Source organism: Zootoca vivipara, chromosome 13 (genome assembly GCF_965207765.1).
Source record: "Zootoca vivipara chromosome 13, rZooViv2.hap1.1, whole genome shotgun sequence".
Lineage (NCBI taxonomy): Eukaryota > Metazoa > Chordata > Lepidosauria > Squamata > Lacertidae > Zootoca > Zootoca vivipara.
Window position 1 is genome coordinate 37744628 of NC_142596.1, and position 26018 is coordinate 37770645.

Genomic DNA, 26018 nt, shown 5'->3' on the forward strand with positions numbered 1-26018 from the left:
CCTGTCCCCCATACATTTGTAATAGAGGCATGCTCCACCTTAACAAATAGCATTGTACATTGCTATAACCTACCCAGGGACCTTGTGGTGGAGGGCAGTTAAAAAATTAATAGTACTTAATAGTACAAATTAATACTACAAATCAATATTACTTAAGTTGAAATATTTTCCTTATTAGCAGGGAGAAATAAAAACAAACTTCACTCCAGAACCATAGCACTCTTTCTCCAGCTGTCTCCTAGAGAAAACAGTTTCCTTGGGCCTTCATTCACAAAGTACCCACCACTATATTATCTCTCCCAATCTTTCTCTGTTTCTGTGTGTCCTCCCTCCCTCCCTCCACAATTTTTTCAAGATGGAAATCAAAATGTCATACATGGGTTTCCAGAACAGTTTTCCAGACCCACTTAGCTTCAGCAAGGCGGTTTCATAATGTGCCTTCTAACTTTGACCTTGATGTCACGCTTGCTCCCTCCAGGACAATTGCTCTTGGGTTCACTGCTTACGACACTGGCTTAGTCTTTTGTTGTCCCGGACTGTGCTGGAGTAAATACCTTCCTTTCTAAGTGTGAGAGACATAAACTACTAAAAAGTGCTTCAAACAGTTGAATATTGCAGATCGCAACAGACCAAGAATATTCAGATGCTATGAATTTTGATCTTAAGTGTTTGTATTTATGCACTTCCCTGCCAAAATGAATGTGGAATTAATTTTCAGGTTATTAATGTTTGGACATCTGACAAGCCATTTCTCAAAGTGTTTTGAAAATTAGGTTAACTCTGGGCATAGTGCCAGTAGGAATGTGAGAGAGGGGCCTCTAGTTATGATACCCCATAAGGTTTGATTAAATTGTGAAACCCAAACAAATCATAAGAAAGACAAAGGCTGCATTCTGCACAACTTTAAAAAATCTTTAAGCAGTGATTTCATAAAACAAGTACATTTTATAGGTATCTTTAGCAAGTCACTCTGCATTTTCTGTAATGTTCTAATATTAGAAATATGCTGTGAAATTAATAATGTAGTTCATGTTTAAACTGTATTGATATATTAAAAAAATAAATAGCTCCAAAGTAACTTTAAAAACATCAAAATTCTCTCTGCATGTTGAATGAAATGTTCCACTCAGTGCACTTAATATATAAAATAAAAGGTGTTGAAGCTCCCAGCCTGCCTGGAAGTTCCAGTATCTTGCTCAGAAATCTTTTATGCTCATCCTAGATGTGTGGGTCCAGGCTGAAATTTCTCATTGGTGAGAGGAAACAAGGCCTCCTCTTTAACAGAGATGTTGTTATTACTGCACATGTTTCAAACCTGAGTGCTAGCATTAAAATAAAAATAAAAGTTCTGAAATTGATGTCTTGTGCCAAATGTAGGCATGATGCCCACAGTTTTGTCCTCTGTGCTGTTTGTAGTTTTCTGAGCTGTGGACTCCAGATCTAATATGTGTTTTATCACAGTTCATGCTGTGGCATGTCTTAGAGCTCAATCCTATGCATGTTTTTGGCTGCAGTTCTAAACACATTTTCCAGCGAGTAAGCTCCACTGGGTACAGTGCAATGTATATCTGAGTAAACATGTGTAGGATTCTGTTGTTAGCTCCCTAGTTACCATTTATTTACCTTGCAAGGATTATTTGCATCCCAAGTCAAAGTGGAGATTTGTGCAGTGGGGAGCCTGCTATTAACAGTGATTTTATTTTAGGAGCAATGAGGTAATCAAATATGCTGTTCTTAGAGGCTTGAAAGTTGTCTGCATTCATGGAGACTTTTTGCTGTAAATCTGCATCTGTGTAAATTAACAGGAATTAAGTCTCATTGGGATGATTTCCTTCTAAGAAAACACATTGGGCTATGAAAGGATAATAATAAGTGGATACTCATTACTGTACATATTTATTTTAAAGGGCTCTGAGGCACTAATCTGTGGGCAATGAAAGTTTGATCAAAGCCAGAACAGAAATTACAGCAATAAAAAAAGGCTGGGCAGCAGATAATGCCAACCAAAAGCCTTAGTTTGAGTAGAAACTAAATTAATATGTGATAACTGTGATGCCATAATAAAGGACAAAAGTGGTAAGGACCTAACAGAAGTAGAAGACATCAAGAAGAGGTGGCAAGAATACACAGAGGAATTATACCAGAAAGACATGGAGGTCTCGTACACCCCAGGTAGTGTGGTTGCTGACCTTGAGCCAGACATCTTGGAGAGTGAAGTCAAATGGGCCTTAGAAAGCACTGCTAATAACAAGGCCAGTGGAAGTGATGATATTCCAGCTGAACTATTTAAAATTTTAAAAGATGATGCTGTTAAGGTGCTACACTCAATTTGCCAGCAAGTTTGGAAAACTCAGCAGACGCCAGAGGGTTGGAGAAGATCAGTCTACATCCCAATCCCAAAGAAGGGCAGTGCCAAAGAATGCTCCAACTACCACACAATTGCATTTATGCTCAAAATTCTACAAGGCAGGCTTAGGCAGTATGTGGACCTATAACTCCCAGAAGTGCAAGTTGGATTTCGAAGGGGCAGAGGAACCAGAGACCAAATTGCAAACATGCGCTGGATTACGGAGAAAGCTAGACATCTACTTCTGCTTCATTGACTATGCAAAAGCCTTTGATTGTGTCGACCACAGCAAACTATGGCAAGTTCTTAAAGAAATGGGAGTGCCTGATCACCTCATCTGTCTCCTGAGAAATCTCTATGTGGGACAAGAAGCTACAGTTAGAACTGGATATGGAACAACTGATTGGTTCAAAATTGGGAAAGGAGTACGACAAGGCTGCATATTGTTTCCCTGCTTATTTAACTTATATAGTGGTGCCTTGCAAGAAGAAATTAATTCGTGCTGCGAGTCGCTTCATCTAGCGATATTTTCGTCTTGCGAAGCGCGGGTTGCCGCGGCAAAGAAACAAAACAAAACAAAAACACCACCGGTGCGGCCATTGAAAACTTCGTCTTGCGAGTCACCAAAAACATCAAAGACACTTTCGTCTAGCGAGTTTTTCGTTGTGCGAGGCATTCATCTTGCGAAGTACCACTGTATGCAGAATTCATCATGCAAAAGGCTGGACTGGATGAATCCAAAACTGGAATTAAGATTGCCGGAAAAAATATCAACAACCTCAGATATGCAGATGACACAACCTTGATGGCAGAAAGTGAGGAGGACTTAAAGAACCTTTTAATGAGGGTGAAAGAGAGCGCAAAATATGGTCTGAAGCGCAACATCAAAAAAACCAAGATCATGGCCACTGGTCCCATCACCTCCTGGCAAAAAGAATGGGAAGAAATGGAGGCAGTGAGAGATTTTACTTTCTTGGGCTCCATGATCACTGCAGATGGTGACAGCAGTCATGAAATTAAAGATGCCTGCTTCTTGGGAGAAAGCGATGACAAACCTAGACAGCATCTTAAAAAGCAGAGACATCACCTTGCTGACAAAGGTCCATATAGTTAAAGCAATGGTTTTCCCAGTAGTGATGTATGGAAGTGAGAGATGGACCATAAAGAAGGCTGATCGCCGAAGAATTGATGCTTTTGAATTATGGTGCTGGAGGAGACTCTTGAGAGTCCCATGGATTGCAAGAAGATCAAACCTATCCATTCTTAAGGAAATCAGCCCTGAGTGCTCACTGGAAGGACAGATCCTGAAGTTGAGGCTCCAATACTTTGGCCACCTCATGAGAAGAGAAGACTCCCTGGAAAAGACCCTGATGTTGGGAAAGACTGAGGGCACTAGGAGAAGGGGACGACAGAGGACGAGATGGTTGGACAGTGTTCTCGAAGCTACGAACATGAGTTTGACCAAACTGCGGGAGGCAGTGGAAGACAGGAGTGCCTGGCGTGCTATGGTCCATGGGGTCACGAAGAGTCGGACACGACTAAACAACTAAACAACAACAAAATGTGATACAGTCAAAATATTGTTCTTGGGGATGAAATCTGTGTATGGAAGTGTACTTATATATAGCAACTAAATATGAACATGCCTCCTGCATTTTGGATAAATGCATACTTTGAATTGGATATTAACAGTTACTTGCATTGATTACCATAAAAATTCCAAAACACTTTGGTTCCTGTCTGAAGATAGATGCTCACAGTAAGTGGCCTATGACAGCAGATGTGAATACTGTACATGTTTGCCATCTGCCTTGTAATACTGTTGTAATACGCCGACTATGTGGCCGGGTAGTGTCTGTGAGGTTATCATTGGACAATTCTCATCCTATTTTGAATCCCAACAATGGATTCCATGCACAGAAGCGCTATTCCACACACAAGAAAAGAAGCATGGAAAATACATTACAGTCATACCTTGGTTTAAGTACGCTTCGGTTTGCGTACTTTCAGTTTACATACTCCGTGGACCCGTCTGGAATGGATTAATCCCCTTTCCATTACTTTCAATGGGAAAGTTCACTTCAGGTTAAGTACGCTTCAGGTTAAGTATGGACTTCCAGAACCAATTACACTCATACTTTGGGTTAAGTACGCTTCAGGTTGAGTACTCCGTGGACCGTCTGGAATGGATTAATCCACTTTCCATTACTTTCAGTGGGAAAGTTCGCTTCAGGTTAAGTACGCTTCAGGTTAAGTACAGACTTCTGGAACCAATTGTGTACTTAAATCGAGGTACCACTGTATAGCAACTCAGGCATTGCATGAAATGCTATGGAAGGATAGTCTAATTACCATGCAATGTAATCCACACACATCTCTGTTCACTCATTGTAATGCATTAAAAACCCTTCTGTGAAACTGTAGGTAGATAAGCAAACACTGAAACTAAATGTTAAAATATAGATATCCTTTCCTCACCTACTTTAAAATGCTTGAGAGAGATCTGCAGTTGTTGTCAAGGCTCTGCTGTTACCATAGATGCAGATCTGAAATAAATAGAGCTGCTTAGTCCTTTGTGGAGAATCACAAATATTGCATTATTGGCACAACCCTTCAAAAAAGTTAGGACCCAACAGGAAGCTAAAGAACCATAAGCCACTGTTCTCAGCAGGATGACACTACTTTATTTTGCTCTTTATTGTCACTTTTATATGTATTTCCACCTTTAACTTCACACATTTGAAAGGTGCCTAGAAGACCTTGCCCTTCTCTTCTTCCTCCACTGCCTCCCATTTTAAAAATACAATATTTACATGGTGCTCTAGATTGCTGACCAGGTTTCCTCAAATTATTCACTGGGGTACAAATTCACTGTATTTCTGCCCTAAAATTTCCAATGGACATCTGTCAAAGAGTTAATTCAGTTCATGCCCAATTAGCTTCACAAATGCTATAGCATGAGGCATTCTCAGCCACCAACTCCACCTCAACATGCAATCTTTTGTTTTAAGGTGTCAGATCAGTTCTGGCCTAGTTTTTTAAAAAACAAGTTGGGAATGAGTGAACTAACACACCAAAATAAATAACACAATGGTAGAAAAAGCAAAGAAGGAACTTAATGGGTTTTACCCAACTAACTTTTACTCAGAGTAAACCCATTGAAATCAATATATCAGTAAGTTAATCATGTATTTCATATTTTGGTATATTTTAATGTAAAAGTATATTTTGGTTCTCACTGATACTCAGTATTGTGTGTGTGTATCCTATGACCATGATGGTCAAAACTATAACAATAAACTGTACAATACAATCTATGTTCGATAGGACTTATATGGGATACAACTCGTACTTGTACCCAGTTATTTTTTTTAAAGATACGTTCAACAAATTCCAGGAACTTGAAAATTACCCTATCTGGTCTCCAGTGCTTTAGCAGGGTCCTTCATGCTTGCATAATACAGTGTGTCACAAGCAAGAAAGCAGAAGAGGTTAGGTCTTATATCAATACAGTAGACTGAAGGCATTCATCTCTACGTAGTTCCATCCTTATTCCAGACATCATGATATATTAGTATTGTATATTGAAATGTTGAAAACCAGATATTGCTCAGCCCTAGTGATGATGATACATATTTCCATTGTTAGAATCTGAGTATTTAAGCAGTCAGGGCTCTTCACAAGATCCATTTGTTTATCTGGGTACGAGGTTTCATTTTGCTGGGATATGTACCGTATTTATCCCTGAAATGCACAGTGTCATATCTTAGGTGAAGTTAAACCTAGTATGCACCTCCATCAAAGGTGTTGTAATAATCACATGCTGCAACATCTCTATTGCTTTATTTTGTGTCATTTTATAGTTAACGCTTCCTTGAAAGTGCTAAAGGCAGTGTACATTATTCTCTTCCACTCTCCCATCTCCCCCCCCCCCCGTTTCAGTTGCTCTGTGAGAGAGGGACTGGCCCAAGTTACCTAGTGATCTTCATTTCTGAGTAGGAATATGAACTTGGGCCTCTCTGGTCTTATTATGATATACTTGTCTGATGGCCACACCTCTAGCTAGTAGTAGAGTCTTTAATTTGATTTTTAAATACCTGTTTAGGGGTCTAGTTGGTGCAAAATGTGTATTTATGTTAAATCAACTGAAGATTAAACTTTTCCTTGAACCAAGTGCAACCTTTCCTTGTCCCTTCTTAAAGAGGTTGGCAATGGCATATAGAAATGTAGTTAATTGTGAGCTTACCAGCTAAGAAGGATTTTATAATGGACGGTTTTGGTTCTTGGGATTCAAAACTTAATGAATTTAGGCATAATACTCAGCCATGTGCTTATGCAGTTAGGGATTTTGGGTTTTGCTTTTAATAGAATATTAATCTCAAAATAGAAGATGTAGAGTGCATTGGACCTGGTGTGATAGTGTGAATTCTGTGGAAGTTTCAGTGAAACAAGTGTATGAGCAGCATTACTATTAAAGATACATAGGTGTTCTCAATGCTTAGGTTATAAGCTGAAGGTAGTATCCAAGGAAAATATCTGTGCAAATATTTTAAAAGTCCTGTTTCTGTGTTTTTAAAGCAGGTATGGAAAAGCATTTCTCTCTCTCTGTACATCATCCTTCTTTAAGGCATATAAGGAAGAGATTCAATATACATATTAAACTAAAGTCGTAATTATTAACTGAATTGTTGTTTTTGAGTAGCACTTGCAAGTATTGCAATTAAGTGATACAATTAGCTCCCATGCAAGCAGATTCTTGGGTGTTACCTTGGTTGCAAACTATGCTGCCTGAAATGGATATTGTGTTATAGAACTCCTTTAAGTTCCCTCTGTTGATCTGTTAACAACTGATCAAGCTTCAATATACTGTACTTTTCCGCGTATAAGATGAGGGTTTTTTACTCTGAAATAATGTTTAAAAATGGGGGTCGTTTTATACACTGACAGTGCATTGAGGGGATGGGTGATTGGTTACAGCTGTGAGCAGGAGCTTGCCAGCGGCAATTTGGTGTGTTGATTGGTTGCTGTTGCAAGGGCTGCTTTGGATTGGCTGCTGCTGCTGCTGCTGCTGTAATTGTGTGGGTGATTGGTTGCCACGGAAAGGGTTGTTGTGGATTGGCTGCCGCTGAGGCAAATGGGCGTGCAACTGGCAAGTGGGCACACACCTGTTGGATTCTGCGACATGAGCGTTTTCATGTAAGCGTTTTCATTCTGGTTAGTGATTTTCGGCATCCCCCCCAAAAAAGCTCAACATCTCTAGGCAATTCCCCACCCCCCCAAAAAACTCAACAACTCTGGGCCATCTCCCTCCATTTTCTTAAATGTGAGTCCCCAAAAATAGGGGTCATCTTATACCCGGAGTGTGTGTGTTATACACGGAAAAATATGGTATATTATCCTGCATTGATTTTTTTTTTTTTGGCTACTGCTGGAAGCTGATTTCTTTCTTTGCCTGTTTTGCTTTGTCTCCGAACACAGAAAATTGTGCTACTGTATTTATGCTATTAGAATAAATGTTATTCACAGAAGTCCATGTACAGGAGAGATGTTCTCAAAAAGCAGCTGGAAAAGTGTCCTGCTGTACACATAGGAAACAAACATGAATTTCCTTCCTCTGTAGTTTAATTCTAACGTTTTCCTTGCTTTGTTTGAATCAAGGGCTTGCTGGATGTGAATAAACAGAGCAGCACCTGCAAATTTGTCATAAATGGAAATAGCTTGATAGCTAAGCATAACAATGAAATCATAAAGAAATTTAACTGTTTATTAAAAGCTCAGTAAACATCTATCAACATTAAGAAAATACATGAAAATACTGTAAAGGAGAGGAAATATTGCATAAGAGTTTATGAGCATTCCATGTGGGGGATTCCATTCCCAGCCCCCACATGAATTGGCGGGACTCATATGAACACACCCTACCCTGTTATGCCTCATTATGCCCCACCCCTGTTATGCCCTCATTATACCCTTTTAATGATGTGTTTTGTGATCCTTTCTGTCAGTTCCAGGTTCAGTGCTGTGCATGTTTCTTTCAGACGTGCATTATTCAGTCATTGCCTGTATTGCTTTTAGAAATCGGTGCTGAATGGTAATATCTCCACCTAAAATATATTTTGGTGTCTCTTTATGAGCTGTCAGTTTTGAGGGCCTCAGCATCTCCTATAGTGTTGGAGAAAAAAATTGTATCTTTGCAAAAAGCTAAGCTCATAATAGTAGTTTATTGTTTATTGCAATGTTTATTGCAATGTTGTAAATTGGATATTCATGATCTTGGATATGAATGGAATATGGAGTGTTTCAATTCATTTCGAATCCAGTGCAGTGGTGAAGGGTGCCACTTGGCTGCCCGGGGCGGCACCCCCTGGGGGTGGGGCGTTGCTCCGCAGTGAGCATGCGTCCTGACGTCACAGTGCACGACACGCGTGCCAGAATGGACTGCACATGTCTGCACATGCGCAGTCTGTCCAGATTGGCGCTGCTGCTCTGCTCGGCCGGCGCACTCTGAAGCAGAGCGCACTATGGAGCGGTTTGCCGGCACTGCCGACACCTGACAACCTGCTCCGTAGTGTGCTATGCTTCAGACCGCCCCCTTCGCCCCTCCCTTGCTACGCACCTGATCCAGTGTCCTCTAATGCTTGTACATGGAATAGCAAAGCAGTAGATGTCATGATGTCCGAACTGGGCCATTGTTGTCCACTTTATCTTTCCTGCTGTATATTTTACCTAAGATATGTAAAGGTCTTTTGAAGTACTGCAGGGACGTGGGTCAGTCACGACTGGACCTAATGGTCAGGGGTCCCTTTACTTTGAAGTACTGAGTGCAAAACATGCCCAATCTGGTGCTCTCCAGGTGATTTGCTCTACAATTCCCATCACCCTTGACCATTGACTATATTGGCTAGTACTGATGGGAGTTGTAATCAAAAACATATGGAGGGGAACAGGTTAGGGAAGGCTGCTCTAGAGGCTAATTACAAAAACAGCCTGGCACCTTTTTGTATGTGACTCTTCCCTAAGCAAAAACTATGCTAGCAAGCTTCTGTGAACTAGTATCCACCAGTTTCACTAGCTTTGTTCAGATTGCAGTATTGGAATTTGACAATTGGGAACTTCCTGTATCTTTTTGGCAGATGCTTGGGCGTCAGAAGATTATGTGTAGTGGAATATTGGTGGTCATTAGTGTGTAGATTTGGAGCGTCAAGTAATGGGTGAATGAACACGTTGTGCTGTTAAAAGTGATAAGCCTGGCAGCAAATATTATTTGTATTGTTGTTTTATACCTTATTTGCCACATAATTCATATGTATTATCAGACTATTTTTCTGATAGTGAATTAGGGAAAAAGAAACTCAGGTATCTGGGACTTAAATGCCTAAAGATATGCTTCTGGTGTCTAGGCATTTAAAATATTAAAATCATTTCTGTGTAAGTTTGGCACTTTAAAAACTTTGGTGCTGGCTTCAGTCAAAGCTGGTGTTTCCTTGTTTGTAGAATGCCCTCCCTAGTGAGATGTGTCTGTCCCCATCATTATTAACTTTCAAGAGGCATTTGGAAACACTCCTGTGTATTACCCAGGCATTTTGATGACTGAAGAAAACTGTTCCTGGGAACTATGAGATCACTTCATGAAATAATGTTTTTAACTAAAAAATTTCCTTCAGTAGCACCTTAAAGACCAACTACCTACCTGTAACCAATGTTTTTAACTGTAACTGTAACTGCTTTTAGAATGTTTTTAACTGTAGCTGCTTTTTAAATGTTTTAACTAGAATTGTTTTTAGGATATTTTAATTGTTTTAGTATTTTTTCATTTTTAAATTATGGGTGTGTTTGCCACCCTGGACTCCTTTGGGAGGAAGGGTGAGATGTAAATGCAATAAATAAATATGTGAACCTGGACAAAAATGTTTTCTAGTGCTATCCATGACAGTTCAAAACTTGCTGCATATAATTTTTGAATGCTTGTTTTCCTTGGAATATCCACAGTTGGAGGCAGCAATGCTTCCAAATACCAGTTGCTGGAAACCACAGGAGGGGAAAATGCTCTTGTGCTCATGTTCTGCTTGCTGGTTTCCCACAGGCATCTGGTTGACCACTGTGAGAATGGGATGCTGGACTAGATGGGCCATTGGCCTGATCCAGCAGGCTATTCTTACAGTCTTACATTCTTACATTCCATTATCACTTTCTTGGCCTTCCTATTTTTCACATGCCCTTTGTAACAGTTGTCAAAGAGAGCAAGAGTTATTTTGCCTAATTTTGCCTTAGTTCATAACATTTGTTTTCCTCCAATCAATGCTCTTTTTATATTGCATATATCCATAGCAATAAGAATTGAGAGTAACCGGAGCAACTGTTGCTAGGTACTATGACTCTGTTTCCTAGTTTATATTAGAATTCATAAGTAAGCCTTTATGAATAAAATGAGAAATATAATAGAAAAGGCAAATAAAGCCTAACTTCATTTATATGCAGATAATTTGACATTTCAGTCAGAAGAAATTTGGATTTCCAAAATGCATCTTAGCAAGTGATTAATTTTTGGCATTTTAAACTGTCCTAATTTATTGTTTCCCCGCAGTTTAATTTCAAATGGAGGCAAACGTACAGCAAAGCTGTTGGTACACTTCTGATTTCATGTACGTTTATTAACATCTCTCATTTACTTTGGTGGAATTTAGTTCCATATGAACATATGCAATTAAACTGAATTTTATCTTATTGATGGAAATGGTGCTGAAGTCACTAAGCAATTTACATTTGTGTAAGAATTTTAATAGGAATTTTGCTCTGAAAAGATTCTCCTAATGATGTATCTATTTCAATGAACATGTGGGAGTTTGGGGAATGTATAATGTCATAAAATGGGAGCAGGGTTATGGCAAGCTATGCTTTCTAAAAGCTTATTATCAAGCAGTTAGCAGCTACATATGATTGTAAATTTGATTAAACTCCAAAGCCACTTCTCTTTTTCTATACATGTAAATATAGTTAGCCTTAGAGATGCACTTGGCTGTTTATAATGTACAAAGAAGCACATTTTCTGGAACATAGGCATGGAAGTTTCCAAAATCTGCTTTCCTGCTGCCCAAAAAATAGCATGTAAATTAAGGAAACATGAATTAATGTATTTTAGCAACCCTACCCCTCAGTTCTTTAACCTTGTATTCTAGGCTCTCTATGATTTTTCTTTATTTGAAATTGTATATTACAGAATTACCGGTAACTGTGTTTTACACACTTTTACACTAAGCTTTCTCAGCCTTCTAGATCCTTTGAACTCCCAACAGTGCCACCTAGCATGACCAATGGTCAGGAATGATGTGAATTGTAGTCCAAAACATATAGAGGGCAACAAGTTGAAGGAAGGCTGTTCTACATTTTTGCTCTCTCCCCATCTGGGAAAACTAGTGGTTGGGATCCCAAACGTGGTTAGTCCTAGAGGTTTTAACCACTAGGAATTTCATATCTACCACCAGAACCTAACCTCTTTTACAGCTAAATGATGCTCTAGGGGAAGGCTGGGTGGCGCGGGGCTGTCAGGGGGGCACCGCGCGCTGCGCCCGCCCACCAGCCGCGGCAAGAAACGGGGCGGGGGCGCCGGAGCGATCTCCGCACCGTGGCGCCCGGGCGCCCGACATGCTTAAGACGGCCCTGACGATGCTCTTGACTCCCAATGTGTATCTGGCTTTGCTTAGTTGAATTATTGTACCTTTTAATAATAATAATAATAATAATAATAATAATAATAATAGAGCATGACCTAGCCAATGCTATACACACTTTAATCTCCAATTTATTTCAGTGGAATAGTTAAACACATGCTTAAGCAGAGAACATTAAAGCACAGGATGGTAGCGGCACTGTGACAGAAAAAATGTATTTCTTCTATTAAAAAATCATTAACTGGAATATCTCTGCATCTGACCCACCAGGAAGTGGCCCCTGTGCCTCTCTGGTAACTTATGAATCAAACATCAAACGTTACTGTACTTCTTGTGATAAATTGTGGGACTTGAGACTTCAGTCCCATATTCCCATTTGAAATAGATTGGAATTGCTAAGAACGTAGGGAGACAAAACTGAATATTACATGGCAAAGAGCTACCTGAAGCTGTAAAAAAAGTACCAAACTTGTGGGGATGGGGAAAGGGCCAGGCGACGGAGAGTACAGTATAGATTGTAGAATTAAAATGGAAAATTATTCAGGCTTGGACTTAAAGCTAACATAGGGAATGCTGTTAGAAATTAAATGAAATAAAAAAATCCTTCCAGTAGCACCTTTGAGACCAACTAAGTTTGTCAACACGGCTACCTACCTGTAACTAGAAATTAAATGGTCTGTGAGAAAAAGGGGAAACACAATGCACTTTTTACTCCACTGCATCAGTTACAGCTGTCCTGATTCGAAATTGACAGAACATGACATTAAGAGAGAGGTCTCCAGGAGTGGACTACTTGCATAATTTCCATACCCTTGCAAATGGTGATGGTCAGCAACAATAAATCCAAATCTCACCAGAAAATGATCCATCCATGGTAATGGGGGCGACTCAGTGCCCACCCCCTGCAATCATCCTCAGCCCACTTTGTGGCAAACAGTGTTAACACATCCTAATGAATCTTTCGAGTTAAAGAATGGCCACTACACAGATTTTATACTGCTTGTACAGTGGTATTTCTTGTGAAACAAAGGCCATAGTAGTGGCACTCATTAGTGACCTTGGCTAGGACAGAAAGAACATTTGACTGTGGAATAGAAGGCAAGCAAGGCTGGATAATAAAAAAAAGGCTTCAAGAGGAGAGATGAGTCATAGACATACAATGATAAAAGCTTTGCAAATGATACACCCACGGAATCTTATCATAAGCAACATTTTACTTTAGCTCCTATTAATGGGAGTTTTGAGAAATTATGTAAGAACTTTAAAGAGCTCACTCTTAACTTGATGGGAGGTTATGAAAGAGAATATGTAGCCAGAATATTCTACTTGGGAATCAGAAAGCTTTTAATTTTTTTTAAAAAATATGCTATTAATATTAGTAGCTACTTACTTTAGCTGGATAGCAGTTAAGAGTTGTATGGAAATCAAGGGTTGTATGGAGACAGTTTGTAAAAACAAACAAACCCCAATATTTGATTATTTTTTTGCCTTTGTGTGTACCTATAAAAAAGACAAGAAATGTATATATTTGCTCATGCTTTAATAACCACAGATTTGTATAACACCATTATAATATTGGCGGTTTTATTTTCAATCCCTTTGCTATGGATCCCTAGTATGGAGTTTACTCTTTCACAGCATTTTGCACTGACATTTTCATCAAGGCATCCACCAGCAGTAGCCAATAGTCCCTTTTCTGTTCAGTAATTTGTAATCATCTGTATAAATAGTTAACATTAGTTCTTATAAAAAAAAAATCCTTCCAGTAGCACCTTAGAGACCAACTAAGTTTGTCATAGGTATGAGCTTTCGTGTGCATGCACATTTCTTCAGATATCTGATATCTTCTTCAGATATTCTTCAGGTATCTAAAGAAGTGTGCATGCACACGAAAGCTCATACCTATGACAAACTTAGTTGGTCTCTAAGGTGCTACTGGAAGGATTTTTTTTTTTACTGTGTCAGACCAACACGGCTACCTACCTGTAATTAGTTCTTATGTAGTCCCCATGCAGAAAGGTATTTAAAGTCACCTGGGCTTCCTTTGACACCTTAAAATAATTACTCAGATTATGGTGTCTGTGAAAAATGGTACTCAGTTGGACTGTTCTTAACTTGCTATGTGAATTGAGAGCCAAACTGCATATGCAAACTGAATCTCATGACTTTTTTTAGTTTGAAAGTGGAGAAGTGGTGTGGAATGGGAAGGGGGGAACTTAATATTTTACCTGATTGCAATTTCCAGTTTCCTTGCATCAGATCCTCCCAGTGGGGGCAAATATCCAGGGGTAAATGGGAAGTTTTCAATTTATTTCTTTTACCTTAAGCTTAGTTTCAAAAGATTATGGGAACTAGGGGGCTGGGCCCAAAGGCTTCAAGATAAAAGAGGGTTTTGCAAAGGGTTTTGAAGTAGGTAAAGGACCCCTGCACAGTTAAGTCCAGTCAAAGGTGACTATGGGGTGCTGCGCTCATCTCGCTTCAGCCAGAGGGAGCCGGCGTTTGTCCATAGACATCTTTCTGGGTCATGTGGCCAGCAACTAAATCACTTCTGGTGCAACACACAGGTGTTCTAGCATACTGTTTTAGGCATAAGGGGCATCAAAGAAGAATGAACAGAGTTATCTGAGGGAACAGAAGACTTTTGGAAGGAGGTATGAATGGGTAAAGATAGTTATCCATAGGAGGAGAGAGATAAAGGGGCCATGATGATAGAAGGCTTTGAAGGTAAGAATAACTTGTGGATCTAGGTGTAGTTATTGAACATCTGCATGTGATTACTTTTGATCTATTTTGACAACTTGTTGGCACTAAACCGTCCTCTGTTGTCAATATTTCCAGCTGTTTGAACACAATGGAACACTTGGGAACAGTAGAGCCAGAAGATGATTCAGGATTATTACCACGCCTAGCACCTAGTCCACACAGTGAGGCAGTTGCTCATGAATTTCAGGAACTCTCCTTGCAACCCATCCAATGTTTGCCTCCCCTCAATGAAAGGAAGAACGGTGAGTACAAAATATGACAGATATTTGTTGTACCGGTAGCTATTAAACAAAACTGAATTGTTACTTTTTAATTTATTTAAGTGTTCTGTGATTTTACGCCCACTGAAAAAATGAATATCTGAATGTTGTCCAATAATGTTGCAAAATATGTCATATACTCTATCATAAACATTTATACATGTTTCCCTGCTTGAAATACCAGGTGTTCTTCCAGTGCTTGCCTAATACAGTGTTTCTCAACCTTTTTTGGGCCAAGGCACACTTGTTCCATGAAAAAAATCACGAGGCACACCACCATTAAAAAAGTTAAAAAAATTAACTCTGTGCCACCCTATATTGACTATATAATTATGACTGTAAGAAACACTTGCCAATTGCTGTGTGGGTTGCAATCTCCTGTAATAAGGCTTCACAAGCCGCTGATTTCTCTGCCAGCACAATCCTTTGCTCAGCAAGTTTCAGGTTGAGCTCATCCAGCCAGCTTCTTTAAGTTTGTCTAAAACCACCCTCCCGTGGTGGTGGCTGTTGAGAGCTGCGCTCGCTCCGCGTCGTGACCCGGCCGGCTTCCTTTCCGGCGGGTTAGTGTTGAATATTGGTGGCCGCTAGGCACGTGACAATGCAAATCGCCCTTCTCGTCGCCGCACGTCGCGGCACACCAGCCAGCGTCTGGTTGAGAAACGCTGGCCTAATATATTCAGCACATCTGATGAATGCTGAGTACTTCCAAAAATATTAATACAGTATCTAGTTTTGGAGTTATCAGTTTTACATTTACTTTATTGGGCATTTATGGAACTTAGTGGTTGCTAGTTACATCTCTTCCATTTCTGTTTCTTTTGGCTAAGAGACAGGAGATTTTAATCAGGGCATGTCTGTTCTAAAACTGAAACATGTTTCCATTTGGTGTGGTCTTCATTCTTTGCATTTGTTTAGCAAAGCTAACATTTGTATGTGGTCATCTGCTGCTTGTTCCCTGTGCAGTTGTTTCCAAGTACTTGCAGCTTTGTTCTGAGGCATTTGGGTTTACCTTAAAGAGATACCTGGCTATAATTTGTGCAGTCCTAACAGCAAACAATTCTACTGTCTTTTTAAAATTCTATTATAACTTAACATGGAGGCAACTGAGGACAATTTTTAGAATGGGGTTAGAAAGTATCAAGTAAAGAGCAATAGCAAATCCCACCATCTGAAGCAGAAGCAGTGTACAAGAATAACAACACAGTTGTCAACACCACTGTTTCCCATTTCCTCATAATATTCAGATTTCAGCAATGCATTTTACATGGGTCTTCCTCTAAAGCTTACTCATAAATGTCTGTTGGTTCGAAATGCAATAGCCTGATTATTGACTGGAACTAATTAGTCAGAACATAGTTGACCAGTGTTGAAACCACCTTACTGGCTTCTGATCTGTTTAATTTTAAGTGTTGGTGTCAACCTTTTAACATCTAAAGCTGTACTGTATACCTTTTGGGACCCAAGTTTTTAAAGTAAAGGAACCATTCATATAAACTTGCTCAGTTAGAAGGATTGAGTTGTGTCCAATGGGACTTCCTCTTCCCTTCCTGCAAGCCCCTACTGAAATCTGCTCCAGAGAATTCCCTCTAGATTTTGAGAGGTAGAAGGGGAGAGAGGGCAAAGTTTTGTTGTCTGAGAGGAGCGCAGTGTTGGATGCAACCAGTAGTTATCAGAGGCCCTTTTTTAGGTGCCTCTGCTGTCAAAAAGTGAGGTGGATTCCTGAATATCTTCTTCAGGAATGCTCTCCTATAGGATTTGATTAGGTTCTTGCAGGAGGTATTTTTATTGTCTGGCCTTTCAATGCTTTTAATTATTAATCTCTTTAATGTTGCTATGTTTTTTGTTTTTTAGTTTGAGGATGTTTACTTGTGATTATTAGGTGAGGTTTTTACCATTGATCACTGTTTCTTCTATTTGCTATAATTTTGAGATTGTTTTAATGGCTGGTTGAGCCATCTTGAAAATTAAGTTTTGTAAGGTGTGCAGCAAATTCTTTAACAATACCTTGACAAGTTGCACCTTTTTATAGAGGGGTAAACAGAACCATGAATAAAAGTTAACACTTTAATTCAGCAGCTTTCCCCATAATGATACCTCACCGTGCTGTAACTGTATAAATTTTATGAGAAATTGGTGCTTCATTTAATCAGAAAATGTTAGGGTTGTATCCAGTGTTATTCCTACTTAGAGTGGACCCATTGAAATCAATGAACCTAAGTTATGTCTATTAATTTTTATTCTACATATGTAGAATTTTCAGAATGTCAAGCTTTGTGATGAAAATATCTTTATGTGGAAAAGAGAAGGAGATTAGAGCATGAGAACAGATCCAAAAGCACATTACACTGGAAGTAATGCAGTGCTGGTAGGCAACATCTGTATTCCTGTCCTGTGCATGGAAGCACCTTCTCTGAATCAGATCAGTTATCTTTAGCTACCCTTGTCTGTTCAAACTTAATGCTTGCTATGCTTATGCATAAATACTTAACATTGGATGGACCAGCACCTAAGAGCAGCATTAATAAGGCTGTAGTCTTGAAAAGATCTATAAAAAAAGAAATTCTGGCTGAATAGAGTGGGACTTACTTCTGAGAAAACAAGTGTAGGGTCATGCTGTGCATGTATCTAATTTTCTTGGCTTTGGCTCTTCAGCATAAGGAAGGTGGCACAGCGGGTTTGTACAAGAAATGCTACCAAGTTGATTCACAACTTGAAAATGAGTGCTTAGATTTTGTAGCATCTTATTGGTGATTTATTCTGAACAGACTGGATTACTTCCAGCACTCTTTTCAACCTAGAATTTGGACAGGTATTTATTGTAGTTCCGTTTGCAGCCTGAAACAAATTATTCAACCTCTGCGTGTTGTGACTTGATTCTGCAGCTCATATTAAGAGTAAACTTTTTCTGAAAGAAGACACCTTCAGAAAGTTGGCGAGTGTGACTATGTGCAGTGCTTTATTTCATTTGATCATATGCGAGTCAAACTGGTAGTTTCTAGCTTTTTATTTTTTTAAAAAGGTTGATTTGTACATTCAGTACTCAGTTCTTTTATCTTCATTTCCCCATTTCATTGTGGATCTGTTCTGACAAGAATTCTCCTTGTGCATTAACAGTACTATGGTAACAACTGTGGCAGGAATCCATTGCTATTGTCTCATGGAGGTGATGGGCATTCTCGCTGCAGTTTTGATACTTGAGGATGTTTTTTGAGGGGCAAAATAATGGACAGTCAGGTTTGATATTAACTTCAAAGGAATATCTTGATGGTTTGCTTTTTAAATATAGGAGAATAAGGACATTTAAGTTCCCAGGGCTTATGGTATGGTGAGGTGCCAGTTGAGGGGGAGGGGGAGAAAACTGGAGCGGTGAAGAGGGAATTAATCTGCTAAAGCTATAATAGGTTTCTTGAATTGGGTGAAGGGAATAATATTTTCTGAGAAATTTTGTTATGAGTTTTTTGCAGGGAGAAATCTCCCCCACTTTTTTGTTTTGTTTCTTTTTTTAAAAATGAATTCATCACAGTTTTAAATAGTGAGTACCGTCAGACAAAAAAAACAAAACAAAACCACTCTGTTGCTGTTTTACCAGTACATCTGGAGTTTAAAAATAACATCGTACATCATGTCTAATAGAGTTCAGTGGGTCATGGGTACAACCATGAACAGCTTTTTTGATTTCGTCATAAAACCACATATAAGGGGTTCGTCTGTCTTTTCAGCTTGGGATCAAATGTGGACGAAGAGACTGCAGGAAATTTTCTGGCCTGTGAACTGTTTGTTGTACACAGCAAGTAGATAAGATCAGCATTCCCAAAATGTAATACCTTTAAACATGTTCATCAAAAGGCTTTTGGTACCTATCTTGGATTTTGATTCTTGAAGGTCCTTTTCCCTATGTTTAGGGCTGGCAACTTAAATCCAATGTTAGAGATACTTTGTATAGCCTACAGATTTTCTTTAAAGTCCTGTAAACTTCCAGCTTTCCTTTTTGAAAACACTTTTTTTGACTCTCAAGTTAACAGGTTAAGACAGTTTCATCCTGGCAGAGACTCTAAATGGGCAAAATATATGTGATCCTGAATGAATTCCATATATCATGTTGGGCAAGCCTATCATATGATTCCTTAAAGTTTTGGCTCATTTCTTTCAGCCCTTTGTGTTGTTAGTACATGTCATCTTAAGGTTGAAAGGAGTGACAACTCCAGTCCCCCAATTCCAAAATAATGAAATTGTACTTTTGATTTTGGTTTCAAATGCTACCTACACCAGATTAATGTGGTCAGTGTTTTACATATGCTAGCATTTGGGAAGTGTGCAGGAAGACAGCTTTTCATTGGTTTGGAGATTGCACATGAGTTTCTTTATTTAGTATTTAAAACCAAACAAGTATTGTTGCCCAAAGTGAACATGAAGCATTTTTAGTTCTTCATAGTAAAGAAAGCCATTGACCAGTATTCAATAACCATTTTTTGAAGAAATGAAGAACCCGTGGCCTTGCAGATATTGTTGGACTGTAACCCCATCATTCATGATAATTTGCCATGTTAGCTAGTGCTGGTAGGAGTTGAAGTCCAAGCACGTTTTGAGGGCCACAGTTTCTTCATCCCAGTATTATTGCTTAAAGAGGCGCTTGTAGCCTGCATCGGCTTATTACACTAGACAGCTGTGCACAGACTTGTACGTTTCTGAATGTAGCCCTGACATAACATTGGTTCTCTCTAATTTAAGCATCAACTAAATATGACACTGATTCAGATTTACTGGTTACACAGCTTGATCCATGGTTGTCTCCTGTAACTTCAGTGGATTTTAATAATTCCTTTTCACAACTCTGTGTACCCTACCCTAGCAGCTCAGTGTCTGATGTTTTGAAAAAGACTTGAGTGGGGGGGGGAATGATGTGATGTGTGAAATAATTTTGACCCTTGGTGAGAATGTACATGTTATCTAAGGGATGGCATCTCTTATGCTATAAGAAATGCGAAGAGAGACTTTGTATATACTGGTTTCCCGTTCAGTCTGTCATTGTTACTAGTACTGCCAGTTCCCACAATCCTAACATTCCCTGGGCATCAGTCAGTGTCTGCAAGGAACAATTTTCATGTGAAAAGCCCACAGGCCAAGACTCAGTGGTCTCTAGAGAGCTGACCTCTGAAGTTGAGTCTCTTCTGACATTTTCACAAGCTACTTGAAGTGATTTCTGCAGATTCATTCCATTTGGTAAACTTTTGAACAAAATCCCTGTCCTTTTTAGTGAGATTTATTAAAGCCACTTCCCCCTTTCTCAGTGACAGAATGATGCAATTAAGATGGGAGATGTGTCTGGTGACTAAGTATGATGAAAAATATTGTTTACTGATTCTTATTTTTAAGAAGTAGTACAAAAATTGTCCACGGTGTTGTTTTACTTCCAGACATTTCTTGTTGATAATGAGGTATTTTGCTGGTAATTAATGTATACTTTTTAAAACTAGTTTTTTTAAATTATCTTTTGGGGGGATGCTAAGTGTAGTGGTTCTCTGTAGATGAATGTTGATAATTTTCTAGTTTCATTGAAATTACCCTTAGCAGTGTTGTATGCTACTGATGTTCTAAAAATGACCTGTCATCAGGAAAAGATATTGGTGGAATAATTGTCAAAGAATGGGTTACTGTAAGTGTTGCAAATACTTTTTGTTCCATGAACACACTTCAAATGTCTTGCTTTTCTTTCTTCACCCCTCCCCCTAAAAGTTATAAAGAGAGAGAGAGAGAACACATACACTTTCCTTTTTCAAGGGTTCTGTGTAAAATACAGCTTCAATAGTGTTAAAATGCGTGGGTGTAGTCAAGATTTATTTTAGGGGGGGACTTTATGTTGAGGGGCAGAATTGTGATATCTGTGATGCAACTGGTCAGTTAGTTAAGGATTTCTATTTATTTACTTGATTTAGGTGGGACAGCTGCTCCCTCTGCCCCTCCTGGCTACACCCATGTTAAAATGAATCCTCTTGAATTTGCATGGTGTTTCACAGGGTCCTATCGCAGCAACCATTAAATTAAAGCTTACATTGGCAGACTGCAAAGTAAAAAAAATCATAGATGTGTCTGGGACAAAAACACTGATTCAAGCCATGGATCCTCATCATGGTTCTTTTTTACATAGGATATCAGTCAATTATATCTATGCACTTAGAGGTGACTTACGATTTGACTCATGATTTTAGGGCATAGTTTGTAAACAATTATGAGAATCCATAAGGATTTGTGCCTCACACCCATGTTTTTGCACCAAGGCAGTACTAGAAAGGGCCAGATCTTTGATTTTTATGGTTCAATCAGTGGAGACAGATGGGATATATGACTTGATAGAAGGGTGGGTGTGTCTGTCTGCCTGGGGACAGGTAGCCCATTACAAACTTACGAAATTTCAAGTGGATCCATTTTACTAGATTGTGTGCGTTCCATCTCTCTGTTTCTCTGGTACCTTATTTCTCCCGACTCTTGTAGCACCATGTCTTCTCCACATTGCACAGTCTGTTTTCCTCCCCCATTCCCAATCTCAAATCTCTCCCCTTTTTCTCATACCATGTCAGGTGCTTCACTGTCTGTTCAGCTGCTGATGTGCTGATCTAAGACTTGGAAACCACATAGTGCAAGAGATTACAAAAAGTTCATTGAAAACTAAACACAGCAACACTATTACGCCAACACCACATACAGCTGAAAGAGGAACTGGGAAAGAGTGTCCACCTTCCCACTTCCTGTTTCACATTCATGCATTTCAAGGCTCAGATTGGTAGCTGATGAAAAAGCTATATATGTGAAATATATTCTTATGAGGAAAAACTGCCACAAACACATCTAAGGGAGCCCAACTCTTCACTTTACTGAATGTTCACATTTAAGGCCTGTTCTTTGATTTTAAAGCAGCCATGGGGAGGGCCCAATCAGGATTCGAACAACAGAGGGTTGTTCGGGAAAGAGGGTTTAATTGAGTCCCCCAGTGAAATCCCTTTTTCCCAGGGCAAATTGCAACGTTGAGGGTTTACAGTTTTGGGGGCACAGACAGCTGCTATTTTAAAAAGAAAACTGATTTATTAAAACTGTGATTGTACATTTTAACATAATGTGTACTTTAGTTCTGTGTTTTAATAGCTCATATATTCATGTTTTATTGTTTTTAATTATTGCTTCCCCACCCTATGTGTTTAGCGGTTTCTATTTTAGCTGTAGAGTCCCTGTCAGGGAAATGGGCAGGATATAATAATAATAATAATAATAATAATAATAATAATAATAATAATCGTGGTAGCAATCCTATATCCAATTTGCTTTACTACAAGCTGACATTTATAAGGATTTTGCTTTTAAACTTTTATATTATTGTTGCGCACCACCCCAATCTCTGAGTGATGTGAGATTCCAGAGGCTCCAGGCAATAACCCGGAGCTTTCATTTTTCATTCAGAATGATGCATAGTGGACACTGGGGTATTTTTATGATATATTGTTTATTTACACATATATACAACCTGAGCCTTGCTTCTCCCATAGTCACAACCTTAGATTCAAAATAGAAATCAAGTATTGCTTCCTCTCTCTCCCCAGCTCCCTGCTTTTCTTTTACCTAACATCACTTCACTCTCTCCTCTCAACTTTAGCTTTGTCCTTCTAACTATCCATGAGTTGAGGGAAGGTGCCCCAGGCTATTTGCCATCTCACACTGAACCATTTAATTTGTTCCCCTTAATGGCCAATTACTCAGGTGATCACCTCACCAGGAAGTTAACCTGGCACCTCCACCTCACAAAGTCACTCCATGCGGCCGGCACTGCAGGAGCGCAATCAGCTGTGAAGCGGCGCTCCAAGAGCTCCGCTTAACAGCTGGTCGTGCTCCCGCCTTGCTGGCTGCATCCCCGCACTCCACCTTCTCATCCACCGTCGTCCCTGCCGCTTCCGTGCTTGCCACCACCGCTGGGCTCACTGCTTCTTCCTTGCCTGGCCCAGCCAAGGAGCTTGGAGCGCCCTGCAGCAGCCTCCGCCTGGCCCAGCCAAGGACGCCTGCCGCTCCGCCACCCGGAACTGGCGGCTGCTGCAGCGCCAAACACTCAAGAGAGCCCAGCAGCGCCCTGAGCCAGCGCCCTGAGCCGTAAAAACCGTACCGGTAATAAAAAAAAATAAGACACCCCACCGAAAGTAAGCCACCCTGTGTTTTTTTGAGGAAAGAAAGTTATAAGACGGTGTCTTAAAAAGGGGGAAACATGGTAGATCCAGGGGTTAGAAAGGCCTCAGCTTTCTTCCCCTCCCAACTCATAACATTATAAAACGTGTGTGATTGGTGTGTGTTTGTGGTCTGTTTGTGTGTGAAAGAGTGGATGTGACCACACCAATCTTTTGGAGGTTTGGCCAACAGTAAATGCAGCCCTTGGGCCAAAAAAAGTTATCCAGCCTTGTTTTATAGCATTCTCAAGAAAAAATGAAATGATCAGTCTCATGGAGGGGTACTGAACTACTTCTTTTATCTGAGCTAGTCCGTAATCTGTGTTTTTGGTTTTCTGTCAGTTTGAAAAACAACAACCAAAAGGCTTGTTCAGCTTGACATTATGAGGAGAGGGAGAATGGATCCCATAAGATAAGGTCCAAGCAGTATTAAATACTTGTTTGTGCATTTACGTCATGTTTAATGAGGCAATAAAATTGTCCACATATGTTCCTGTTTTCATTTCTCATGTAAATGATACTTGAAATTGAAGCTAGCCATGCTCCCAAAGTTCTAGGCAGACTGGCGTAGTTGAGATAACAGAGGATGCATCATTTCCTATAGAGCCTTTCTTAAAAAATTTTGTGGTTGTTTCCCCTAGCCCTGATGTTTCTTGAGGTGAATTGGATGGTGTGAATGCAAACTATTTGTAAATCTGTGGGAAATGTGATGTTAAGAGATTATTTATATGGTTTATTTTGTTGATGACACAGCAGATGTTGGGAAGAAGTAGTGAAGGGCCTTTGAGCAGAATGCTCAAAACAAGCATGCTGCTTGTCGACATTAATCCATAGTTTGTTTTAAGACCAAATGACTGCAGTATATGGGATTGTCCTTGGTTCTGGTTTGGAAGCTCCAGCTTGTGCAGAAAGAAATGACCAGACTGCTTCCCTGGCCAAAGACATGTGATTGTGACACACCATTGTTATGGCATCTGCACTGGCTGTATGTCTGCTACTGAGCCAGGTTCAAGGTCGTATTGATTTACAAAGCCCTGTGCAATGTAGTTCCAGGGTACTCTGGGGATTACCCTAACCTAACCTTTATATTCCAGCTTGATCACGGAGATCATCTACAGGACCGTCGTTGGTCATTTCCTATGTTTGCCAGACTCATTTGACAATGAAAAGAAACCAAGTCTTTAGTGTCGTTGGCTCAGTCCTGTGGAATGCCCAGTCCTGTGGAATTCATCAGGCTCTTCTGTTTCAACTTTTAAATGCCTGCTAAAAACTTTTCTACTTGTTCAGTTTATGCAGGAAATTAAGAATGCATATTTGCATAACAGTTAGCTTTTTTTAATTTTAGCACCTTAATTTTTATATTGTATGATTTTGCATATAATTATTGTAAACTGCTCTGATATTTCCAATGATTAGCGGTCTATAAATATTTCAATCAATAAATAAAGCAATAGGCTTTGTGAACCACACCATTGTGTTTGCTTAACACCATCATTACAGTCCAAATGGGATTGTTTCATGCCAGGCAAATATATTCTCTTTAACATGAAATAAATTTATCTAACATGCCTTTCATGTTTAAGCTTGCTTTTACAAAAACAACAACCATGAGTGATAAATTTTACTCACAGCAGCCCCATTGAAATTAATGAACATAGCTAATTTAGGTCCGTAAATTTAAAAGTACAACTTCATTAAATACCATTCCATATTTACTTGGTACATTAATGTCATTAATGTAATGTGCTATGGTCCATGGGGTCACGAAGAGTCGGGCACGACTCAACGACTAAACAACAACAATGTAATGTTTAGTCTTCCAGAAGAAAATCTAGTCATAATTTTAATGATTTTGATAGGGTGTTCATAATATGGGATCTTATCTGGCAGCTACTGAAATCAACTGAAATACTTCTTATTGACTTGTATAAAAATATTGAAATGTTAGTTATCAAATGAATGTTAAATGTATGTTTGATTACAGCTTTCTTCGTTTGGTGCAGTGCTTCAAAACATACTTCAAAGGGTCAGTTGTAGTAGTTCATCTGAAGAGACTCTCATTAGATCAGACATTTTTGGGAAGGCTTCTATGTCACCTTCCTGTTTCCATGTTTACGGTACCATGCCAACATACCATTGTGAAACATTGGTCTGTATGAAATCCTACTTGATTTCTTTTAACAAATTAGTTTTATAATTGCATGAATTTCTTTAAACTGCAAGAGACAGTTGTTCAGCAATTAAATCCACATGTTTGCTTCTCTTGCTACATAGTTCAAAGCTGTAATAAGTGTATAAAAACTTTGAAGCAATTAGTTGTTACAGCAATGATTGCTTTCTTTACAAAAAAAAAATGCTACAACTTTTGAACTGTTGATACTCCTGGTTTGTAGTGTTCTAGTGATCAGACTAATACAAGAACAGGATATCCTCCTACATTCTTAGTAGACATAAGTACATTTTCTCTGGTCGTTGAGCTGTTTTTTTAAGAGCACGTCCACATGTTTATTAAAAGCACCTAGCTGTTCCCTTTCTTCCTCCTCCTTATCTTACCCAAGTGTCATACAAATGCTATTAGTTCACATTTATTTGAATGCAGGGATAGACAACACAGTGCTCACTGGGTTGGTGTTTCTTGTTATTTTAAGTCACTTTTTAATTGAAATGGCAGGCACTTTGGTCATCCTTGGAGGGGCTTTTCAGAATGTGTTAGTGGTGGGGTGCGAGAGATAAATTTGGGCAGAGAGGGGGGGGCAAGGTATGTGTGACTGTGCATAGA

General features: G+C 39.3%; 1 protein-coding gene across 4 annotated transcripts in view; it reads left to right on the top strand.

The window, feature by feature from the left end:
• The window catches only part of MRTFB (myocardin related transcription factor B), a 94418-nt gene that overhangs the window by 11951 nt on the left and 56449 nt on the right, over positions 1–26018 (top strand). For 3 of the 4 annotated variants that reach the window (XM_060282878.2, XM_060282877.2, XM_088656551.1), the window contains one exon: positions 14854–15020. In XM_060282878.2, coding sequence (XP_060138861.2) covers positions 14867–15020 — 154 coding nt within the window. In that variant the 5' untranslated portion in view covers positions 14854–14866. Of the gene's footprint in view, positions 1–10931; positions 10990–14853; positions 15021–26018 lie in introns of all 4 variants that reach the window. The other variant, XM_060282875.2, reaches the window with a different exon arrangement.